Source organism: Callorhinus ursinus, unplaced genomic scaffold, assembly GCF_003265705.2.
Source record: "Callorhinus ursinus isolate GAN/ISIS: 27379988/994484 unplaced genomic scaffold, GSC_fseal_2.0 scaffold58, whole genome shotgun sequence".
NCBI lineage: Eukaryota > Metazoa > Chordata > Mammalia > Carnivora > Otariidae > Callorhinus > Callorhinus ursinus.
The window spans coordinates 5,492,871-5,515,951 of NW_027397120.1; the positions used below are offsets into that span (position 1 = coordinate 5,492,871).

Below are 23,081 nucleotides of genomic sequence, written 5' to 3' on the forward strand. Positions count from 1 at the left end.
CAAGGCCCATGCTCTGCCCTATGGCACACATCTCCGGGCCTGGCAAGTCCGGATCTCCCCGACGGCATGGCACAGTGCTGTGTCACATCTCTCAAAGGGCACCGGTCTCATCTGACTCTGGCAACAAGACCACCGGGTGAGCAGAGGGAAGCTGTCGTGGCCCTCCTCCCACTGAGGACGCAGAGAGTCCCGGTGGCGAACCGCCGTGCCTGACCCCACAAAGCCACAGCAGCAGGGAGCTGGAGTCACCTGGCGTTTCCCATCACACCCGCCCACCGTGCCCACCTACAAGTCAGAGAGCACCTGCAAAATGGGGCCCAAGGGGGCCTCAAGGAGGCAAGCTTCCCCCAGCCCAAGTGAATACAGGATCCCACGTCCAGGTCTGTAACTCTGAGCTAAAATAGCATGAATCAGGTCTCCAGGGCCTTATCTCAGCACCTGGTTTCGTGAATCTTCACCCAAGAAGCAGAAAACCCATGTCCACCACAGATAGTCCAGGCTTAGGGATAAGGCTTGACCTGAGCCCAAACCTCAGCACTGTGGGCAAGTTACCTGGCCACTCTGACCCTCAGTCTCCTCATAGATAGTACTGGGATAATGACGTATGATGTTCATCTCCCAGGAGTTTTTGAGAATAAGAGAGATGATGTCCTCGTATGTCCTAGTGAGCACTTAAGCCAGGCTAGGGGCTTCCTTTAAAGCTCACACTAGGCCTCATCACAGCAACCCCCTCATGGTTATGATGGTCATTTACATTGATTCGTTCGGGGAACATTACTCACTGATTCATTAATTACTGAATACTCACTAGAGGCCAGGCTCAGAGCTAATAGGGGAATATTAACATAACATGGAGAACAAAGTCCACAGACCCTGGGGGGCTATTAGCATGGTAGCAGAGATGGACATTAAACAAATAATCACACTAGATCAACACACATATGTACATCCAACAGTTCTATGAAGGTTGCGATCATGGCCCTTTAGGAAAAGCAGAGGCGTGAGAGTGAACAGTGGGCCTAGGCTGGCCACGGCAATTCTCTGGGACAACAACTTACCCTCAGATTTGAAGAAGGAAAGACGTAATCCAGGCCGAAGGGAAGGAAGAGCGTTCCAGGCAGATGGACCAGCAGGTGCAAAGGCCCCGAGGCAGGGAGTGGGTAGGTAAGGATATGGACCAAAAGAGGACATGTGGCTGGAGGACAGAGAACCCGCTCCTTCCTCTTAAGAGACCAAGGGGGATGCAGTGTGAACAAAGGCCACAGAGGCAGCTTTTTAAAGTTTAAGTTTCAAAATGCTTTTGAAATAAGAAATACATTTTACTTTACTAACCAGCACACATATAAATATCTGTGTGCAACTGTTTTATGAAATAACACTTAACCTCACTACCGTCAGTAAATTCTGATGCTTTCTTATATTCTATTTCACTGGGGAAAAAAAAAAAAAGTATGTTGGGCATGACTGTTGTGGGTTGAACTGTGTCCTCCACAATAACATGTTCAAGTCCTAAGCCCCGGGACCTGCGAAGGTGACCCTATCTGGAAAGAGGGTCTCTGCAGGTGTCACCAGGTTAAGATGATGTCATACTGGATTGCAGAGGTTGGAGGGGAGTTGAGTCCAAGGACTGGTGTCCTTACAAGGGGAGGAAGATTTGGAGACATGGGAAAGAAGGCCCCATGAGGCCATAAGGAAGAGCGTGGAGGGATGCAGACAGAAACCAGGAGCGCCAAGGCCTGGGGACAACCACCAGCCGAGGGAGGCACAGAACACGTTCTCCCTCTGAGTCTGCAGAAGGAACCACCTCTGCCCACACCTTGATTTGGATTCCTGGCCCCCTGAACTGTGAGACAACAAATACCTGTAGTTTTTAGCCACCCAGGGTGTGTTGACTGTGAGGGCAGATGATTGTAGGAAACAAATACAAACACCCATTAAGCTGCCATCGTGACCCAAGGAAGGGTTGAGATGCAGAGCTCAAACACGCCGTCTGAAGGAGGGAGGATGGAATGAGAAGACCCAAGACCAAGGCATGAGCAGCGCCCCCACTGAAAGGTCTGAAAGAGGATTATGAGCCTGACAAGGGAACAGAGAGGCCAAAGAGGAGGAGGAAAACCTCCATGGGGTTCTGGGAACAAAGGAAAGAGGGAGACCGTGGGGGGAGTGGGCGGAGGTTGAGGGATGCAGGCCGACGCAGAGGTCGTTGGAGGGACTTGATGCGTGAAGTGAGACACGTTTCGTTTAATGGCAAGTCCCTGGGGGAGGTGACAGGAGGTGGCATCCCATCTGTGACCCCGGGAATAAAGTTTACTACACGCAGGGCTTGGATGTGTCATGGCGTCCTGCGCTGCCCCAGGTTTACTGCGTTGGACGGGGCACAGAGTCGCTCAGGCACACAGGACACTTAGCTTTGCCAAGAGCGACTTGCCGTGGGTCACCGTTTGCTAAATCTGTCTCCCTGGGAGCCCTGCTAATTCTGGGTTTAGAGTGAACTTATTCTGAATAATTGGAGTCTCTTAAGCAATAAGCATAAACACAAGCTCTACTTTTTCTAAACTACTTCTTGTTATAATCTGGGGTCCACACAGTCCCAGCTTCAGATCATCCCACGCTGCAAAGCGGGGCTTGTGGCAGCGTTGTTTCTTTCAGTTTCCCTAAAAGCAATGTCTTCAGTTTGACTTAATGCACGAAAACCCCAGAACCCTGCACTCGGAAAGATGGAGATCTCTGTTTATGTGGAATTTCGACCTGGTTGTGAAACCTGTCCTCTCAGAAGGTGTGAATTCTACACACAAAAAAAATACATATAAATAGGTAAATAAAGATGAGAAATAGCGTGGAGACCAACTGAGGAGAGGGTCTGCACGGAGGGTGGTCTCTGCACATAGGTTCAAATGCACTAACTTGGGGTTGGCGCTTAAACTTGATTCTCGGGCTGAAAATTTTAAGTGAGCCTTTTATGCTTGGATATGCCGGACGCCCAGTGCCCGAACCCCCTTTCTCTTCCAGGACTGAGTCTGGTCCTGAACACAGAAGCCTGTTTGCAGTCATGGGTCACACTGTCCCACACTAGGACACACATGTCCTGCATACTAACACGGTCAAGCTGGCTGCTAATGAAAAGCCAACTTTTTTATATCTGACTCATATTTCCTGAGTCCCCGTAACGTCAAAGGCTGGGGGTGGGGGTGGGGGGGTGGGGCGGGGAGAAGTGAAGGTCAGTTTTCAAATGCCAGTGACACCTCCGTCCTTTGCTGGGAGTCCTAGCACCAAGGATGTCTGAAGGCTGAGTCAGATATATTTTCTTATTATAGACTTTGATTCCTGGTGGTTATTTATTTTGTGGTTCATTGGACAATCTTATACTCAATTTGGGTTTGACATAATCAGTTCTCTGCACGGTATGGCCCATTATTTTATGTTACTCCCATGCACTTTGGGCAAAGTCTCTGGGATGAATATCCTAATTATCTCCCCAACCCAGGTCATCAGGAGGATGGGGAGCTTCACAAGAGGGAATGAACAGGCAGATCTTCTGACACTGGGATTTTCTATTGTCTGGGGCCACCGTGCTGTCAGCCAGGCAGACAGGTGTTGCTGCGGGCTTGGCAGAGAGGAAGAGAAGGGTAGGCAGGGGTGTGAAGGGTGTGGAGGAAGGAGGGTCCTCAGTGAAGCCCTCACACAGATGCATTTGGTTGGCTTCAGGAACCCTAGAGCAGTACACTGGCCCAAAGGGAGGCAGCCAGAGGCTCCGCAATGGGTGTGGCAATGGCTCTGCTTTCAGAGCCTGCAGGCTTTCCATCTAGAAAAAGACAACCAAGTGAATTATCCTCCACTGTGCTCTGCGTCAGCACCCAGCCCTTTGCTGAGACCCATGGGGTCAATTCCCAGATCACTGGGCCTCCCGCTCTGCCCATGCCAAGCCCTTAGGGTCTAGCCACTCACTCACGCTTCAACAATCCAGAGCATCTCTCTGCTCAAGGAGCAGGCCATGTCCTCTGGGACTTGATGTCCCCTTTGGGGATTGGTGGTCTGTTGACCGTGGCTCAGTTAGCCAACCTGATAACCTCCCTGCTCCTTCCCCACCCAGCCTGGAAGCCCCTCCCACCAGAGGCCTTGGGGCTCCTTGCGTTCACTCGCGAACGTCCATCTGCAGGCTGCCAAGGCACCCGGTGAGCAGTGACACCTCAGGCGATCGCTGTTACTGTCGTACCCCTACCTGCCTGAGACCGTGAACTTCTCACCTCTGCGTCCCGAGCACCAAGACCCTGAGCACAGAGCAGGCACTCAAGCCCTTTTCACTAGCACAATTTTAAGCAGATTAAAACCTTTCTAGGCACTGGGAAAATTTAAGCATTTTGGTAGGATGACCTCAAATATGTCTTATATAGGTTTTGGTATTTAGAAATAAAACGGCACACTGATTACAAAGTGTTTGAGGTAGAGACAGAGGCATGACGAATACAAGCACATCCTGCTGCATTGTGTTGTTGAACCTGCCACACATCCTAGCCACACGGCCTCCTGGGCCACAAGCGCTGGTCTCAGACACAGAGAACACTTCTCCCTGGTGGCCTGTCATGGCCACACACTGAGCCTAGGTCCCTGGGAGAGGGCCCCTCAGGCTGCACAGGAGCTGAGGCCGTCCTGCCAGAGTCTTGCAAGGACAACTTCTAAAACACTTGGGATGTTTTTTTTTTTTTCCCCTTGGGGAATCCATGAGAAAATTTCAAAGGGAAAATCTGGAGTTTCTTATTGCCACGGTTATGAGGAAGAGAAGACTCAGAGCTCAATGCAGAAGACCTGCGGCTCCGGAAGGGGAGACACTAGCTAGCCGTGTTACATTTTCCTTGGCTTTGGAGCCTCTGAAAGCACACGGTTATGTGGGAAGCAAACGTTTTCTTTGGCGGTCAAGGCCCTCTGTGGTTAATGCATGTATCGACGTGGCTTTCGCTTAGACTGTTAACATTCACATGACAAAAGAAGGTCCAGTGCAAAGCCACCCGGCCCTGGCCTGGAGAATGCTCAGAATCAATGGTTTTACTCTAAAAACCTCACAGAGATGCCAGCTCTTTTAAGACAGATTTCTGGTTTAAATTCTCTTGCCCTGCAGGCATCTTGAAGAGTTGGCCGTGCTGTGCGCTTGGCAGAGAATGGGCTGTGCTGTCGGCTGGAGCTGGGTCTGGATTCCCCCGCAGTGACCCCCACGCACACGTAGGTTATTGAATCCACCTGCTATGGCCCAGCTGTCCTTCCACGGGACTGGATAACAAGGTGTCCCAGGTGTCCGGGGCTGGCTGTGAGAAAGTTGTACGGTGCTCAGAGTGTGCCAGTTATTTCTGCTTCTACTATGGAAATTTCCACCATGAGCGCATTGAATCAAGAAGGACAGCAACCACCACCAGTCGCCACCCCTCACTTCATGTGAGCCCTGAGAAGATGTAAATTTGGCAAAGCGGAAGCTTCCCGATGGAGCCAGTCCCCAGAAGGTGCCACCTGGTGTCTGTCTCTTGAGCCGGGGCTGGCAGTCAGACCCCACGTGGGCTGTGCGAAGGCCAGCTCTGCCTTCCCAGCAGTCATCGGCGGGCACCCGCTTGGCCTGAGCCTTCTGGTGCATTCCCCTTTTCTGAACAATGGACAGTTGTCTGCATCCATGGCCAACCCACTGGAGCCACCCAACTGAGGAGGCGTGAAGGAATATGACCGGATGGAAGCTGACCTTGAGGTAGACAGGACAATGGAAGGATTTAAGGTTCTAAGAGCAGCACGGGTGAACATCTCGGGGTCTGAACTGCCTGGGTTAGAATTACCGGGTGTGTGGCACTGGCCATGTGACTTGTTTAGAACATGTTTCACCTTCCTCCTCTGGAAAGTCAGGGTGAGAAGGAAACCCAATGAACAGTTTCTGTTTTGGTTTTAATGACCATATATGAAAAATGCACTCAGAGTGCTTAGAAAGTCACTGGCATACGTGTTCGATAAATATTTGCCGACACAATTCTTACTCTGCAGGGATGACATGCTTTGATGTGGCAAGTGAGAGACGCACTCACAAAACATGAGGGGCACTGAGCAGTGCTTTCGTCACCTTCTGAGACGCCCTCTGGAGTCACTAACGTCAGGGAGGGGCAAAGCCTTGGAAACGTCAACGTAAAGCAGAGGAATTATGAAATGACACACAGGGACCGGTGACATGGCAATGTGGGAGCAATAGGAGAACTCTTCTCTCAAGTCTTTATAGGGGCGCCTGGGTGGCTCCGTCATTAAGCGTCTGCCTTCGGCTCAGGTCAGGATCTGAGGATCCTGGGATCGAGCCCCGCATCGGGCTCCCTGCTCAGCGGGGAGTCTGCTTCTCTCTCTCCCACTCCCCCTGCTTGTGCTCCCTCTCTCACTGTGTCTCTCTCTGTCAAATAAATAAATAAAATCTTTAAAGTCTTTATAAAAGGGGCGCTCAGAGAAGAGAGAAGTCAGGGAAACCAAGGCAGAAAGAGAGGCCGCAAGACCCTCCGGAGCACCTAAAGTGTGGAAAGAAAGCATGCAAGGGTTCTTTTTTTCTTTGTCCTGGGCCAGGAGCCATGCAGGACTCAGAGCTGAAGGACCTGGGCAGGGACACGGGGCTTCCGAGAGGTTTGTTAGGATCATCCAAGGACTAGTCCAGCCCTTCGGATCTCCCACCTAGAGCACGACACGGGTGGCCTCTCATAAAGGAGGAAACCCCGGGCAGCTCTCACTCTAAAGGAGTTCTTCAACAATCCCAACTGTGCCAACAGCTTGCACGAGATGCTTCCTTTCTCGAAGGAGCACTGCACAAGTAGATGATAAAGAAAAGCACATGTGGAAAGACATCAGAATGGTGCAGAGCAGAAGCAATTATCCTCCTGAAACTCCCATTCTGTGTGGTGCTAATGGTGGTGAATTACACGGACTCGGAACTCACCAGAATGAACCCGGCAGTTTTAGATCTTGATTCATGGGTTAGAAAAGGCAACACCAGATTCGGGATTTGAAACCGACCTTTCATGACACCATGATTATCACATCTCAATTTGCATACCAAGTTGGCTTAGAGACTATGCAGAAACGATGCTAAGAATTGCAGGCTCCTGCCCATGATTTCGGGACTGGATGCAGACTTACTTGTTAAGGATTTTGGCTCTCTTCGCGCTTGAAAAATTCTCCAGTTGCAAGGACTCCTGAGTGAGGAAAGCGACAGCCAGGTGGAAGTAGTTGTTCCAGAGCTGAAAACCAAAAAAGGGGAGATGCTGAGGTGCTGAACAGCTTAACAGTGGGTCTCAAAATGCTCTGAGGCATTCCTCATTTGCCCCCCACACACTTCTGAAATGTTCAGAAATCCACACTCACTCTATGCATGTGGCTAGCCAGCCAGCCACGGTGTGGCTCAGGGCTGGGGTGGGTGCCAAGGTCACAGTGCATGTGCTCAAATTCTACCTCTGCCACTTCCTCGGGCAACCGATCTAACCTCCTGGTGCCTCGGTTTCCTGAGAGGTAAAGGGGGAGTCTTACAGTGCCTGTCTCCTGGGGCTTGTCAGAGGATCACAGGAGTGAATACGGGCAGAGGCTTCTGGGGGGTGCCAAGCATGCGGAAAGGACACGAGAGTATTGGCTCCTGTTACTAGTGCATCATGGAACCCCTTCTTTAATAGTATATAATTTCTATAATTTACGACTTTTTCAGATACCAAAATGTACATAAACACTAGATAACTAAGGAAAAGAGTTGTAAAAACATCAAACATTTTATATTTCAAAGACTTACAGATGATATGCGCTTGACAATTTACTATGAAATGACTTTGTTACAAATTTCTGCACCGTGGAAGCTGTCTACTTAAACACGGTAACCTAGATGCGCCGTTATAAAAATGTCATTACGGAGGTGCCTGGGTAGCTCAGTGGGTTGAGCGTCCAACTCTTGGTCAGGGCTCAGGTCGTGATCTCAGCATCCCGAGATCGAGCCCTGCGTCGGGCTCCATGCTCACGGGGAGGCTGCTTGAGATTCTCTCCCTCTCCTTCTCCCTCTGCCCCTCCCCCACTAAAGTAAGTAAATAAATTAATTAATTAAATAAAAACATCATATGCATAGATTCCTAAAGTCACGGAACTAATACCTCTGGTTATGTCCATGTTTATGACCAGCTCAAGAACATCAAATGCAGGAAGAATTCTTGGATCACCGATGGGAATGATTTGGACATACTCCTGGCCTTTACACATAACTCCTACACCCACCGTGCTTGTGTACCGGAGGACGGTCTGGGGGGCTTCCACCTGTTCCCGGAGGGAAAGAGCCTGGACAGAGTTCCCATCACACATCCAAGCTCAAAAGGCCTTCCACAGTCTTTAGAAGAAATCTGGGGGTGTTGGTTTTCTCGTTTACAGGAATACCATTTATGATATCAAATGAGACAGCTGCAAAAGGCTATGTAAAAATAAGGTGTTAACAGTAGCGACTTTATTTTGAGTCACCTGTGAAGGAAGTGGGAATTTTCGAGCAGAGTTGTAAGAGTGTGTGCTCTTCCATTTACCTAACACTTTTCATGAACTGGGCACTTTCTTTAGTAACACAGCAGCTCATTTGATCGCTGCAGGATTACCCAGGTAAGCGCTGTGCCCCTGAATCTCAGATGCGGTGCAAAGACTCGCCCAAAGCCATGGGTTATGTGTGAAGCAGCTGGACGATCTCGAGTCGGGTGTCCTGGGATTGACCCCATGTTGGGCTTCCTGCTCAGCGGAGAGTCTGCTTCTCTCTCTCTCTCCCTCCCTCTGCCCTTCCCCTGCTCATGCTCGCTCTCTCATGCACGCTCTCTCTTAAATACACAAAATGTTAAAAAAAGAGTCTTTAAAAAATAACATAAAAATATAAGCCAAAAAATAGTACTCAATGCAAGATCTGAGGTATGCCAAGTCACCCCACCTGTCTAGCGCTGAGCCATGACAGCTGTACTGGGATGTCTGAACTTGAACGGGGTCTGAGGACTAGATGGTAGTACTTCTGTTAGGCTTGGTTTGGGTACTTTACTGCAGTTATGCAGGAGAAAGTTCCTGTTTGTAGGAAATACACACTATGACACTGGGAGGTGGGGGGGAGGGTTAGGTAAAGAGTCCTTTGTGCTGTATTGCCAGGACTGGGAGGCAGCCTGGGCTAGAGCACAAGGACATAGAAGGGGAAGTGGCAGGCAGCCCTCAGGGTTGATGAGTTCAGGGAGAAGGAGGCGTCTGTAGACAGAATTGTGCGGTGAAGAACAGGATGTAAGAACATAACGTGACTGGTCAGAGCAGCCCTGGAGCTCACACCGAAGGCTGTCTCCACCATATGGCACCCAAGCCAGCCACCGAGGGTAGGAGGGTGGGGGCGCTTCAGGGTGGAACAGCAATCCGTACGCACTTCACACTTGGCAAGGGCCAAGGTGCTATGTTGTTCCAAAGAGCACACGGCTGTGGAGGTATGTGGGCATGAGGGAAGCAGCCTTGGGACCTTCCTCATGAAACAGTGAACAAGAGCAGCAATACGGGACATGCTGGGAAAAAGGAGCCCCACACTCACAGCAGCTACTCTTCACATCCATGACAATCTACCCAGTGAGTACTGGGTGAGGCTCAGATGGATAAAATGGAAAACTCTAATGAAGGACACAAAAAGGAGACCTAAATATTCCTGTATGGGATGGGAAAAAAAGAAATACTGCAAAGTATTCCCCCCAATTCTGTAACATTTCCCCTACATTTATTTATAAACTCAATGGATCCCCAATTAAAATAAATGCAGCATTTTAAAAAAGTAAGGTTAACAAGCTGATCTTGCATTTCATATGGAAAAGGAAATACAAAGGGGCGCCTGGGTGGCTCAGTGGGTTAAGCATCTGCCTGCGGCTCAGGTCATGATCTCAGGGTCCTGGGATGGAGCCCCAGGTCAGGCTTCTTGCTCAGTGGGGAGCCTGCTTCTCCCTCTCCCTCTGCCTGCCACCCCCCTGCTTGTGCTCTATGTCAAATAAACAAATAAAATCTTAAAAAATTAAAAAAAAAAAAAAGGAAAGGAAATACAAAAGAAGAGCCAAGATAATTTTGCAATGGCACCCTATAAGGAAGTTCTGGCTCTACTAGCAAGGTATAAAACCAGAAGGTCATAACACAGGAAGTAGAATAGATACACATACTGATACATTTGCAATTATGTTTTCTATGGTGGCATTTTAAATCATGGGGAAAGACGAATCTATTCATGAAATGATATGGGAAAAAGTTAAGTTTAAACTCTTAGCCCTAACACTAAATAGGAAAATCCCAGCTAGATTAATCATCAGGAAGTTAAAAAAAAAAAAGGCAGAATTATAAAGGTATTAGCACATACTCACTACGTTAAAAAAAAATAGTTACATTTATAACACTGAGGCAAAGAAGGATTTGCCAAGCAAAACATAAAACCCAAGAGGCATAGAAGAAATGACAGATTTGACTGCAGAAAAATTAAAAATTTCTGTGTGATAAGCCTAAACCCATGAACAGGCTATATTACAAATTTCAACTTAGAGAAAAGTATGACAAATAGCCCAATAGAAAAATGAGTACAGGAAATGATCAGACGGTTCACAGTAGAAATCACACAGCCAGTAAGTATTCTCAGCCTAAGCAGCAATCAGAGAAATTCCAACAAAAATAAGAGACAATGATTTTAAAGAAATTGGTCCTGGAGATGGTTTTAGACAGTGGCTGCTCTCAAAGAAGGTTGGTGGGATTGCAAATTGCTACCAGAGGATAATTTGTCAACGCCCATTCACGTGCACTTTCTTACTACTCGGCCTGGCAGTTACGCTTCCAGGAGCCCGTCTACAGCAATGCAGCACCGAGATGCACTGCTTGTAACATGGACAAACTGCAACAGCCCGGAGGTCCTCCTCAGTGCAGGAGGGCCTGCACAAATGTTGGTACATGTCTCTTGCTAAATGTGACGGAACAGGAAAAAATATACAGGATATAACCCAGTTTGGGTTAAAAGCCAAAGAAAAGCATGCACAAGTCTGGATAAATTTGCTTAAGCAGGCATCAGGCAGCACCCACAATTAGTTCAGTCACTCCGCAGAGGGGACAGGGTGAGGAGGGGTCTTTCATATTTCACCTGCTGTGTTGATTAACAGGGCATGAATATTTTACAACGAGAACATACCTGTGTTTTAGGATTGTGGGAAAACAAGCATTAAGCAGAGAAAATGATAAAATCTTAAAAACTGTAAAAAATAGTAACACTTTAAGATCTACAGTTCCTGATATATTAATATACACTTATATTCCATAGTGCAGATAAAACAGACATTTACCATTTAAAAATTATAAAAGAAATATGGCATAGGTTCTGTCTCAGTGAACAGTCCTGCCCAGGAAGCTTTGGTAAACTAAGTAATAAAAAAAATCATTATTAGCAGAAATACACCCAGAGTGCAATTAAACTGAAAGCCACAAACACCAGATGTGTGGTAAGTCATGCCAGGCAGCGTCAATTGTTATCACACACACCCCCTGCCTCTCTCTGCAAGCACTGAAGAAACAGGGCGCAAACTGATAGATCAGCTGACCCAACCCAGAGCCATGTGGGGTAGGGTCTGTGCCTGGTAAAGGCCACTGCAGGTGGCACCAGCAGGGAACCAAGTTCTCAAAGCCAGCAGAGCTCAGGGGTGCAAATCCGCCTGGCTGCCTCTGCGGATCCCTCCCTCCCAACATTGGACGGTCTGGGTCTGAGACAGTCTCTTCCGCTAGAGCAGATATGGGTGGCCTCCCAGCTAAGTCCCTATTTGTCACTCTGATTCCACATGTTTGCTCTGAAACCGCTCCATCTCTCTCCTTGCTAAATTGAGCAAATACTCCAAAGGCATGATTTTCAATCCTTGGGTTCCAGTAGTACATCTTGTGAATTCCATTTCCATACCTTGCATGGGAAACCAATTAAGTTCGAGAATTAGAAATCTAAGATATTGGCTCCGACCGGCGATTTGTTTTAGCATGATTTCCCAACAAAGGGCATGTCTTCTCTTACCTGTAGCTCAAAGTTGGCTTGATCCAGAAATTTTTTGTTCAGCATGTCTGCATACTGATTAATCGCTCGCAGGAAGACTCTGAAAGATCAAGAGAAAATTACATAATTACACACTTAGGCTCTGGCACCTTTGTAGGTTTGGCATTTCAATTAGATACAACCCGAGTCTGTCTGGAAAGTGAACTCTCGAAGTCCTGTGAAAAGATATGAGGTTGTGCCAATAAAAAGCCCAGAGAATTATATGCAGATGTGCTCCAAATTAACCAAGGAAATTAGCACATGCAGAATAAAAGAAACTGACCAAAATACCAGCATCTGAAAGTAACATATGAGAAGTATCACTAAAAAAAAACTAATTTTTTTCTTTTTTTTGTATCATGTTATGTTAGTCACCATACAGTCCATCAATAGTTTTTGATGTGGTGGTCCACGATTCATTGTTTGCGTATAACACCCAGTGCTCCATGCAGTACGTGCCCTCCTTAATACCCATCACCGGGCTAACCCATCCCCCCACCCCCCTCCCCTCTAGAACCCTCAGTTTGTTCCTCAGAGTCTGTAGTCTCTCATGGTTCATCTCTCCCTCTGATTCCCCCCCCCTTCATTTTTCCCTTCCTTCTCCTAATGTCCTCCACGCTGTTCCTTATGTTCCACAAATAAGTGAAACCATATGATAATTGACTTTCTCTGCTTGGCTTATTTCACTTAGCACAATCTCCTCCAGTCCCATCCATGTTGATGTAAAAGTTGGGTATTCATCCTTTCTGATGGCTGAGGAATATTCCATTGTATCTATGGACCACATCTTCTTTATCCTAATTTAAAAAAAAAAAGGAAAAGGTGCTAATTAAATCCTCTTCCCAAGTCACCATGTCTTCATGGAACATTATTAAACTGGCCTTTGCTTATAGCTGGCTTTTTATGGGTAAGCATTTAAACATGCTGTTATACACCATCTATCGGGAGTGGAGTGGTCTGGTGACATATTCTGGAGGTATGGCTGACTTTGGTGCCCCTGGAGGTATGGCTGACTTTGGTGCCCCTGGAGGTATGGCTGACTTTGGTGCCCCTGGAGGTATGGCTTACTTCGGTGTCATTCATCCTCTGTTGGAAATGTCGATTTTGGTAACCAATGACTTGTTCAAATAAAAAAGCTATAGTAGATGTGTAAGTGATTTGACAAGAAGGTTAGCAGGAATTTTAATTCATTAATCCATTGATAATGTACAATTTTTAAGCACCCAGAGCAAAATATCACATCCTTCAATACCTGGACTTTAACTTTTCTATGTTGGGATATGTAATTTGAGAGGTTATAAATGACTCCAGAGGACTAACCCTTCCACCAGCTTGTTCATCCTGCAGATTTGTTTTACTGCCCTTGAGACTGTTCACGGTAATAAAGCTCAGTCCAGATACTTCTCTTTAAGGGACCCTTCTCCCTCTGCACAAAGGCAGGATGCAAGGAGAATTAGCACTGGGTCACAGATAATAAACTTAATTACACTTCCCCTGTTTAGACAGCAGGAAGCAGCCAGAAGAGTATAAGAAGAATCTAGGTTACTTCCCAGGAACCAGGGCTCTCCGAAAGCATGGTCTCTTAGCCGTGCATGCCTGGAGAAGCCGCCCACCTCAGACTGTCCCAGAGCCCCCCGAAGGCCAGGAAGCCCGGGAGGAGGAGGAAAGGGACTCCCTCCTTGGGGCTTTAAGGAGGTCTCGATCCCCACCTCCTGCCCAACACTGCAGCTTCTCACACACTCAGACAGCTCTAAGAAAGGGGGTTTGCAGACAGCATCTCATTAAGGAACCTATGGTTGGATCCGGGGCCAAAACGGGTGTGACAAATGGCCTGTGATGGAGTGTGCCCTCTCAGTTGCTGACGAAAACTGTGGCCAGACTTATCTGAATTCTTCCCTGGTGGCATCCAATAGAACCAAAAAGGAGGCATCTGCGTTTTAAGTGACTATCAGTGGAGGGACACGGGGATCCTGGCCTTGTCATATACCAGGGGCACAGAATGGGCAGCAGCATCCATCAGCCAGAGAGTTGCCAGATATTACAACTATAAGCTGCCCAGTTCAATTTCAAAAGTAGCTCTTATGGCTGAATTTTGGGATTTATTGAGAAAAGCTGAACACAGGGAGTCTTGACAAATACAGGACCAGGATGAAAATCACTCAATTTAGGACATGTCTTGTATCTACAGCACACCTTGCAAGCCTCATCAGCTCTCCAGGCCTGGGCTGGGGTCTCCTGTGCCAGGTTTAGCCCTCAGAAGTGCAAGATGCAAGCCTAAAGAGAAAATGGTCTGCCTTGCCCCTCTGACCCTTGGCAACCGTGTTCAGAGAGCATCTGGGAACCTGTACTTGCATTAACCCCAGCAGCCAGAGAAAGTCTCCCGATTGTCAGTGGAGCGAGACCACTCCCTGTCATTAGAGGGTGGAGCTCTCACGCAGCACAAAACCCTGGGCTACTGACCACCCCGTGATTTTTCCTTCAGTTTTAGAACTCAGCTTTTGCCTAGGGTCCCCTCAGGGTCCTTCTGAGCTTGAAGGAAAAGCCTCCCTCCAGCCCTCTATGACAATAAAGGCAAGTTTACTAGAACATGCATTATTATTACATGGTAATCATTCTGCCTCAAGACAGCACCCAAACAGTTGCAATATGCTACTTCTAATTAAGCTCTGGAACAATTTCAGCCAGTTAAATAAAGATATTTCTCAAAATGACTTTTTTTTTAAATATGCCATGCTGAAATAATATGAAAGCCAAATGAAAACTTTTTAATGAACTGACAACTGAGAAAGCAAGGGGCTGAGAGAGATTCTATAATTTAGATTCACTATAAATTTTTTAAAAAGCAAGGACAGAAAGCAAATAACACAGAATGTGAGTTGTAGCAGGATAACTAAAGGGAAGATCAAATGAAGACCGTCATTGGTGCCATCAACAAGGGTGAGCTGCTCAAGCTCAGTACACCCAGGCCCACACACCTTCTACAGAACCAGCCGGGACACACATAAATTATATAAACCCAAGAGCCCACACTTGATGGGATTAAAAACTGAGCAATGCCAAGACCATCTGAGGATGACTCAATGCTCTAAGGAAAAAGCAGCAAACAGGGGTTAACTTTTACATGACAACATCTACTATCTGCTATAGTTCATGGGTTATTTTTAATAAATGTCAAACCAGAGAAAATAAATAAGAAAATCACATCAAAAGCTTTTGCCTAAAAATCTGCTTTCAGTCATAGAGGAATATGGAAAGATCGTGAGCTAAGCTGAGCAACTGGACAGCAGGACACCTTCCCAGTCTGAAATGAAGAGAGCAGGCAGGTTTGACACAGTTCAAGATCAAGTCCTTTTTGTCAAGAGGCAACAAGAGGGAGGGCAGTGTGAATGGGCTGGCTCTGCGGCCCTGGTGACTGCTGGAGCTGGGCTCAGGGACAGGGAAGCCCTCCAGACTGCTCCCAAATAATCCTGTCTGCTTATTCACTCATGTGCCTGCAATGCTAAGTCAGGATCCAGCACAGTTTCATATGCCCCCTAGCTGTCAGTCACTGGAATGGATGGATGGATGGATGGATGGATGAATGAATGATGGATGGATGGATGTGTAGCCCAGAAGATCAGGCTCTGACCCAAATCAGAGGGCACAGAGAGGCTATATTTGGTCGCCCCTGATCTCCGTGGAGTCCTTACATTCTGAGTAGGTTGTCCACTGTGGGGTTCAGCTGTTTTGAATTTCTTGTTAACCAAATTTCTCATTAGGCATTTGACATTTATGGTTGGGCATTGTTCCCTCATTCTCCTCTCTGTGTCCAGAGCTGGTCCCTCATTCTCCTCTCCACCTCCAGAGCTGGTCCCTCATTCTCCTCTCCACCTCCAGAGCTGGTCCCTCATTCTCCTCTCCACCTCTGGAACTTGTTCCTGATGACAGGAACCTTGTCGTTTACATATCAGGATCCCCCAAAGCATTTAAAAGGACCCCTCGGCACCATGAATATTCTGAAGTGTTCTGATCTAAGGAACCTTTGGCCTCTCCCCGCACTAACAGATCTCTCAGGGCCAGTGGCGTGTCCAGGCCTGGTACCAGGCAAACACAACAAAACAAAAACAAGTAAACAAACCAACCAACCCCGAGCCTGCCCTAATACAGAGAGAGAATCCACCCTCCCCATTCAACATTACTGTACATAAGCACAGGACACAATGAAGAGAGGTCACGCCTAATGCTCCCCACAGACCCAGCTCCCAAAAGCACGAGAGTGAGATGCTGCAGGGGGTAGAGCCTGTGGGCAGTGGAAGGTGGGAAACAGTACAGACCTGCACTACTTCTACTCTGCCAGAAAAGTGACGGACTCGGGGGAAAAAGATTCATAACTCTGTGAGCCAAACAAGTTACGTCTATTCTCAGCCGGGAGGATTAAGTAATTTCTAGAAACAAAGCCAATGCGTGAGAATGAAATGCTTTCACAGATGCTGGTCCCGCATGGTCAAAACGATTAAGAAAAAGTGTGAGCCCGTATTTAACAGAGTTATTTTCCAATCATTTTTAACCTTTGAATGGCTTTATTTATAACCTAAAATCTTGGAAGATGAAACCAAACACACAAATAAATAATGTAGACAGACCTACAGGCAAACTATGTCATCTCAAAAAGATTTAAAAAGCCATAAGGTCTAGATGCACTTTCTCAAATTATTCAAAACAAATGACTGCAAATTTTATTTTTAATGGCCGCAAGGAGAGGACTTGATCTCATGCTTCTTGGTAACTGATTCCTGGCTCCCCGAAGTCAGAGTCATCATCTTTGCCAATCCTGTTACGATGTTCCCCATTTTTGATCATTTAGGGGTCAGTGTCAGATAGAGTTCATTCCCAAACCTCATACAACCAAAACAAACAAACAAACAAATAGGAAGTTTTCCTGAATTCCTTCTCTTCTACCTGGATACTTAACCACAGTGAGCTCCCACTAGAAACAAAATACCTACTATAATTCCTAATGGTGTCAGATATGTGATGGATTGTTGTCCACACACCCCCACACACAACCAATTACAGTCTGGATCCACTTCTTTCTATGCATTATCTACCATCCATCCATTATCTCTCTAGCTCTCTTTTTCCTTCCCTATCAATCAATCCAATCAATCAATCTACCTATCTTTTCACATCCGTGTCAACATTTAGCTACCAGACCTTCAGAAAGTCTTTCCAACCATCTCTCATCTACCTGTCAATCATCTATCTATTGACCTATCTTCTTCACGTCCATGTAAACATTTAGCTATAGGACCTCCAGAAAGTGGCTCCAGTTTTTGAGATTCTCCTATTTTCAACCAGCAAAGCAAAGTACTAACTGTGAGCCCTCTGAACTGTGAACTTAGGATGTAAGGGTCTTGCTTTTTTTTAACGTTGAGATTAAAGGTAACACAGAGATATCACCACATAGTCCGAAGTCATTTTTAACACGATGACCTCCACAGACACTTCACAGAATGTTAAGTAGCATTTGGTAGAAAGGAGAAGGCTTGCCGTAGAGTTCTACACTTGGGCACACATCTTTAGGAGACAGGCTGGGGGTGCCTGGGTGGCTCAGTCAGTTAAGCGTCTGCCTTCAGCTCAGGTCATGATCCCAGTGTCCTGGGAGCAAGTCCCACATCGGCTCCTTACTCCGCAGGAAGCCTGCTTCTCCCTCTCCCTCTGCTCCTGCACTCTCTCTCTCTCTCTCTCTCTCTCAAATAAAGAAATAAAATCTTTAAAAAAAGAAAAAAAAAGGGGAGACAGGCTGGGCATGTGGAGCGAGGCTCAGTGGCAGTAGGCACCTGCGGGGATCCAAGTCCCCCAACCACGAGCATTTCACCGGGACAGTCCTGCAGGCCTTGCCCTTGGGACCACATCCCGGCTCTGTCCTTACATGGAAAGGGACTTGGATGCTGCGTGGGTCCAATCGGACACCTTCCCAGGAAGCTGCCTATTGGAAAGCAGTATGTGCAGAACAATAAAAGTAGCAGAGTCCTAAATAATTATGTGTTAATTGAATGGAAGGGAACTTAGCAAGTGGAATATAATCAGGAACCAATTTAACTATTAGAAGTTCCTGGCACAATTACAGTCGCTAAAATGACTTTATCATGATGGAGCCTCGGGCTTTTCTAGCATCTCTTACCCAGCGTTTGCTGCCAATAAAACTGGAAGATGAGGTGCCTCATTACGACACAGGAAAAAATAGCAAGAAAGCTACTGAACTTCCAGTGGAATACAAAACCCTATTTCTCAGACGGTGAAGCTGTGGGGCATTTCATTCTTTCCCTAAACTTACTTTAAGTTACATAATTAGATTGTACAGTTCACTATGAGGGCATTTAAATACCTCTGGCATTAAGACAAGAGATGATTTGGGGGGGGAACCTCATCTTTTAACGAAATGTTCTGCCCAAAATGAGTGGAAGAAAGGCAAATTGAAAGTGAGTACCTGCAGAACAAGGACTAGGAGCTGGAAAATGGCCTTAAACAATTTCCGCAGAATTCAGGAACCCTGGGAAGGAGTGGAGACTTGGGGAGATGTGATAAGCAGGTGCGGAGAACATCACCTCAATCGGCCGGCATGGAGAGAGAAGAATGGTGTTACCACCGCTGACTGGTCTGTGAGCACAGCCCACACTCGGCAGAGGCTTTGGTCAAGGCCACGACCAAACAGGATCAGCAGCTTCCTCTCATGGGACTCGGGGGGGCGGGCAGTGAAGACCACACACGCACAAAGAGGTGACTTCCTAGCAAGACCCAGGATCTGATGCGTGGAGTGATCCACAGGAGGGGGGCCTGGCTGGGACCTCCTCCCACATTTGCAATTTGGGAGATAATGGGAAGACCACTGTGAGGACAGCCTCCTGGGAATGAGGCCTGAAGGGTCGGCGGGGGTCAGACTGCGGAAGGCTGCAGACGTGGGGGTCCAGTCCACAGCAGTGACTTAAAGCAGGAAAGGAGCAGTAGAGTCAAAAGATGCAACTGCCATGGTTTCTTTTTGTCGAGATTGCCGGATTTCTTTTTCCAATCGGGCTTTAGCATCCGTGAAACTCGGAACTAAAATCCAAAGTGCTGTGAACCACTGCGCTGGCCGGCCCCCGCCAAAGCAGGCTCAGTCCGCGGTGCAGAGAGGATTCCAGGGAGTGGCCGCTCCGGCCTGAGGCCACGTGGTCCCTGCTGTGCGGGCTCCACGGGCGAGCAGCCATCTGTGGCTCACACCTACCTGTCCCACCGCTCGGGGCTGTCTCCGGGTCCCACCAAAACAGGACTGTGGCTAAGGAGCAACCACGGTGGGCTGAAGGCGAGAAACCCTGATGGTGGCCGGGCCCCACCCAGCTCTGTGAGTCCAGCTGGGCTCAGCCACCCCTCACCTCTGCCGCTTAGCTGGTAAGCATTTCCTGAGCACCTCGTATATTCCCAGTGACTTCTTCCGTCACTTCCATAAAAACTATGCCATTTAATGCACACAGTCCTGTGGGGTATGAATGACCTCCTATTTTACACAAAAGGCTCCAAGAGGCAGAAGCACATGTTCCCGGAAGGGCAGAGCAGGCTTAGACCAAGCCCACGACCGGTCCCCATACCACGCAGCCTCCCTTAGGAAGCTCAGCCGGCGTGGTCAGCATAGTACAAATAAGTCCCTGAGATCATTTTGCTTTTACAATGTATTAAGGAAAATTTCCAGCCCATACAATAGGAGACCCCATAAGGGACTCACGTCCCCTTCCCTGGGCTTCAATGATTATCACCTTCTGCACGTTTCATCTCTACCCCATTCCAAACCCCCTCACATTATTGTTATTATTATTGTTTCCTTAAGGGACTTGAATGTTAGAGCGGTTGTAGGTTCACAGCAAAATGGAGCGTAAAGTATAGAGGTTCCCATATGCCCCCTGCCTCCCCCATTATCAGCATCCTGCACCAGGGGGCACAGAGCCTACACTGGATGAACCCACACTGACACGTCATTTTCTCCCAAAGTCCATGGTTTACAGGAGGGCACACTCCTGGTGGATGTTCTGTGGGTTGGGAGAAACGTGTAACAACGGGAATGCCCCATCACAGTATCATACATCCTCTGCGCTCCACTGTTCATCCCTCCCTCCCGCTGAGCCCCTGGCCACCACTTATCCTTTTACCGTCTTCACAGTTTCGCTTTTTCCAGGATATTACATAGTTGGTATCATACAGTAAGTAGCCTTTTCAGACTGGCTTATATTATTATTACAGTATTTTCTAAGTCCCTTTTTGCCAGGTTTCAGACCTTTAATGCTTAAGGCGCTTTACAGGAAGAGCGTACAACAACATTCCCTCATGAGGGTTTTTACTGACACATCTTGGCAGTGGAGAGTGCCTGCCTTCCAAAGGATTCATGGGTCATTCCCAGCATCAGGGTACACAGTACCCCATACTGCTACCTAATGCTCAGGACACACGCCTGCCACTAACGAGCTGAGTGGTTTTGAGTAGGTCACTCTGCCCTCTGAGCCTTGGTCTTCGCCTATGTAAAATGGGCTGTTAACACCAACCACACTGGGCTTTCATGAAGTCCTGCGTCTGCAGCGTAGCAGATGTCCCGTGAATGGCACTGACAATTATTATAACTCACACAGGAGGCTCTCTCTCTCCGTACTGACCAGCTGGGATACAAATCCCACTTCAGCTATTTCTCACCAAGCTCGCTGGTTGGAACTGTGTTTCCTACACGGGCTACAAGCCCCACCCCTGTCCCAACCTTCAAAGCAGCGAACCAAGCCCCACAGCCTGTTTTTGCAAATAAAGTACTTTTTAATAATAATAATAAAAAAAAACTTCTAAAAAAACTGTGGTAAAATGCATATAACATAAATTTACCATCTTAACCATTTTAAAGTGGACGCTTCAGTGCCATTGAGCACATTCACACTGTTGTGCGACCATCCACACCATCCACCTCCAGAACCCTTCCATCTTTCGCAACAGAAACTCTGAGCCCATTAAACAACAACTCCCCATTGCCTCCACCCCCGAGCCCTGGACCGACATCCTACTTCCTTCGTCTGGAGTCTGCCTAATCCAGGTACCTCATGGAAGCGGAATCATACAGCAGTTGTCCTGTTGTGACTGGCTTATTTCAGTGAGTGTCATGTCCTCCAGGTCCATCCATGCTGCTGCGGCTGTCCCATCATCCTTCCTTTAAAGACCGACTAATAGTCCATTGTACAGATGGACCACATTTCATTTATCTGCTCATCTGCAGATGGACGCTTGGGTGCCTTCCATCTTTGGCTACTGTGAATCCTGCTGCAGTGAACACGGGTGCACAAATATGTGTTCACGTCCCTGCTTTCAATTCTTTTGGGTATATTCCCACAGGGGGAATTGCTGGATCACGGGGAATCCTCCTTCTAATGTTCTGAGGAGCCATCACATTGTCTCTCCCGGCGGCTGCACTACTTTATATTCAACCAACAACGCACAAGGATGCCAATGCGTCCACATCTGCAGCAACGCTTGTTAGCTTTTGCTTTGGGTGACGGTAGCCATCCTCATGGGTGTTCAGTGCTATAAATAAAGTTTTATTAGAACACAGCCACACACCCCCACTTAGGGATTTGCTGTGGCTGTTTTCCTACAACAAGAGCAGTGTCGAGTAGTTGTGCCTGCCACGTTATCTGGCCCTTGATAGAACATTCTGCCATCCCTGGGAAGCTGTGATTCTGTTCTGATCATCCTCTATAGAGTTTTGGAGAGTTTTTCACCTGTACACGGTTGGGAATGGGGCTCACACCTGTCTTTTTGGTCATCAGGAAAGAAGACGTGTTGATCAAAAAGGCCTTAGACAACCCCCTCGAACGTTTAGAAGAAGTTACTTCACACTTTGAGCTCCGAAGTGGAGTTACAAAGTTACAAAGGGATACAAGGGATTTAGAAACCAAAGCAGGCAGGGGTCTGCCACTTACGTATCTAGCGCACCAAGCATGTCTCAACCAGCAGTCTTATTTCAGGGTCAAGTTTTAAAAATTCAGAAAGCCATCCTTTCCCTCTACTCTCTTATTTCCTCTTTCTTCTTCCCAACCTCTCCCTCCCAACCCTGCCTGGCTTACCTATGTCCGTATCACAAAATAAGTGTTGACGGATTTAGGAGCACCACGGGCACAGGAAAAAATTCCCAAGACCATGGGAACCATGCATGGGTGGGTCTGCCACACGGGCGAGAGGGTAGAGGAAGCAGAGCAGGGGGCGACCACTGCCCCGTCCTTTGGGCCTAGGCACACTCAGCCTATGTAAGAGTGTGTGAGAGATTACCCGTCACTGGAGTATTTTTCGAGCTCCAAATATGGGAATGGGGAGGGAAAGGTAGGAATGAGGAATTAAGAGTTTCTGTTTGGTGACGAAACATTTTGGGAATAAGTCGCGGTGATGGTTGTATTAACATTGTGAATGTAATTAATGCCAATGAATGGTACCTGTATAAACGGTTAAAATGGCAAATTTAAGTCATATATGTTTTACCACAGAAAAGAAGAAAAACACGAGAAGCAAAGGGAATCAGACATTTCCAGAAATTGCAGAGGTGGGAATCATGATTTCTCTGCCCATAACTCTACCGTCAGTGGGATTCAGCTCCACAATTCCACACGCATACACACACACGCGCGCGTGCGTGCCCTCTTAAAAACAAGAAACTCTGGCCTCTGCTTCTCAAAGAATAAGGTTGTTCAGATCTGTTCTGGGAGTAGATGAGTCACTAATAAATAAGCATAAACGTAAATAAGCAGGAATAATAACGGCAACAACCATCCACCCAGAGTCCTTTATGACCTGGTATGTCACTTCTCACTTAACTCCACACATGACAGTGGTCACGGATATGGTGTGTCCCGGATCTCCTGTGAGTCCACTGATGGCCCATCTGTGCTGAGTCTTTATTCCCTACAGCACCAAGCAATGTATCTTGTATAAAATAAAAGCAGTATAATTGAATCCACCTAGTGAGCCCAGGGAAAAATTGAGT

The 23,081-nt window shown here is 47.4% G+C and overlaps 1 protein-coding gene across 5 annotated transcripts in view; it reads right to left on the bottom strand.

Annotated features, from left to right (window-relative positions):
* The window catches only part of DOCK1 (dedicator of cytokinesis 1), a 485,590-nt gene that overhangs the window by 86,357 nt on the left and 376,152 nt on the right, over positions 1 to 23,081 (bottom strand). For all 5 annotated transcript variants that reach the window (XM_073884741.1, XM_073884742.1, XM_025880059.2 and 2 more), the window contains 2 exons: positions 12,047 to 12,125; positions 7,138 to 7,238 (listed from right to left, as the gene is read on the bottom strand). In XM_073884741.1, coding sequence (XP_073740842.1) covers positions 7,138 to 7,238; positions 12,047 to 12,125 — 180 coding nt within the window. The remainder of the gene's footprint in view (positions 1 to 7,137; positions 7,239 to 12,046; positions 12,126 to 23,081) is intronic.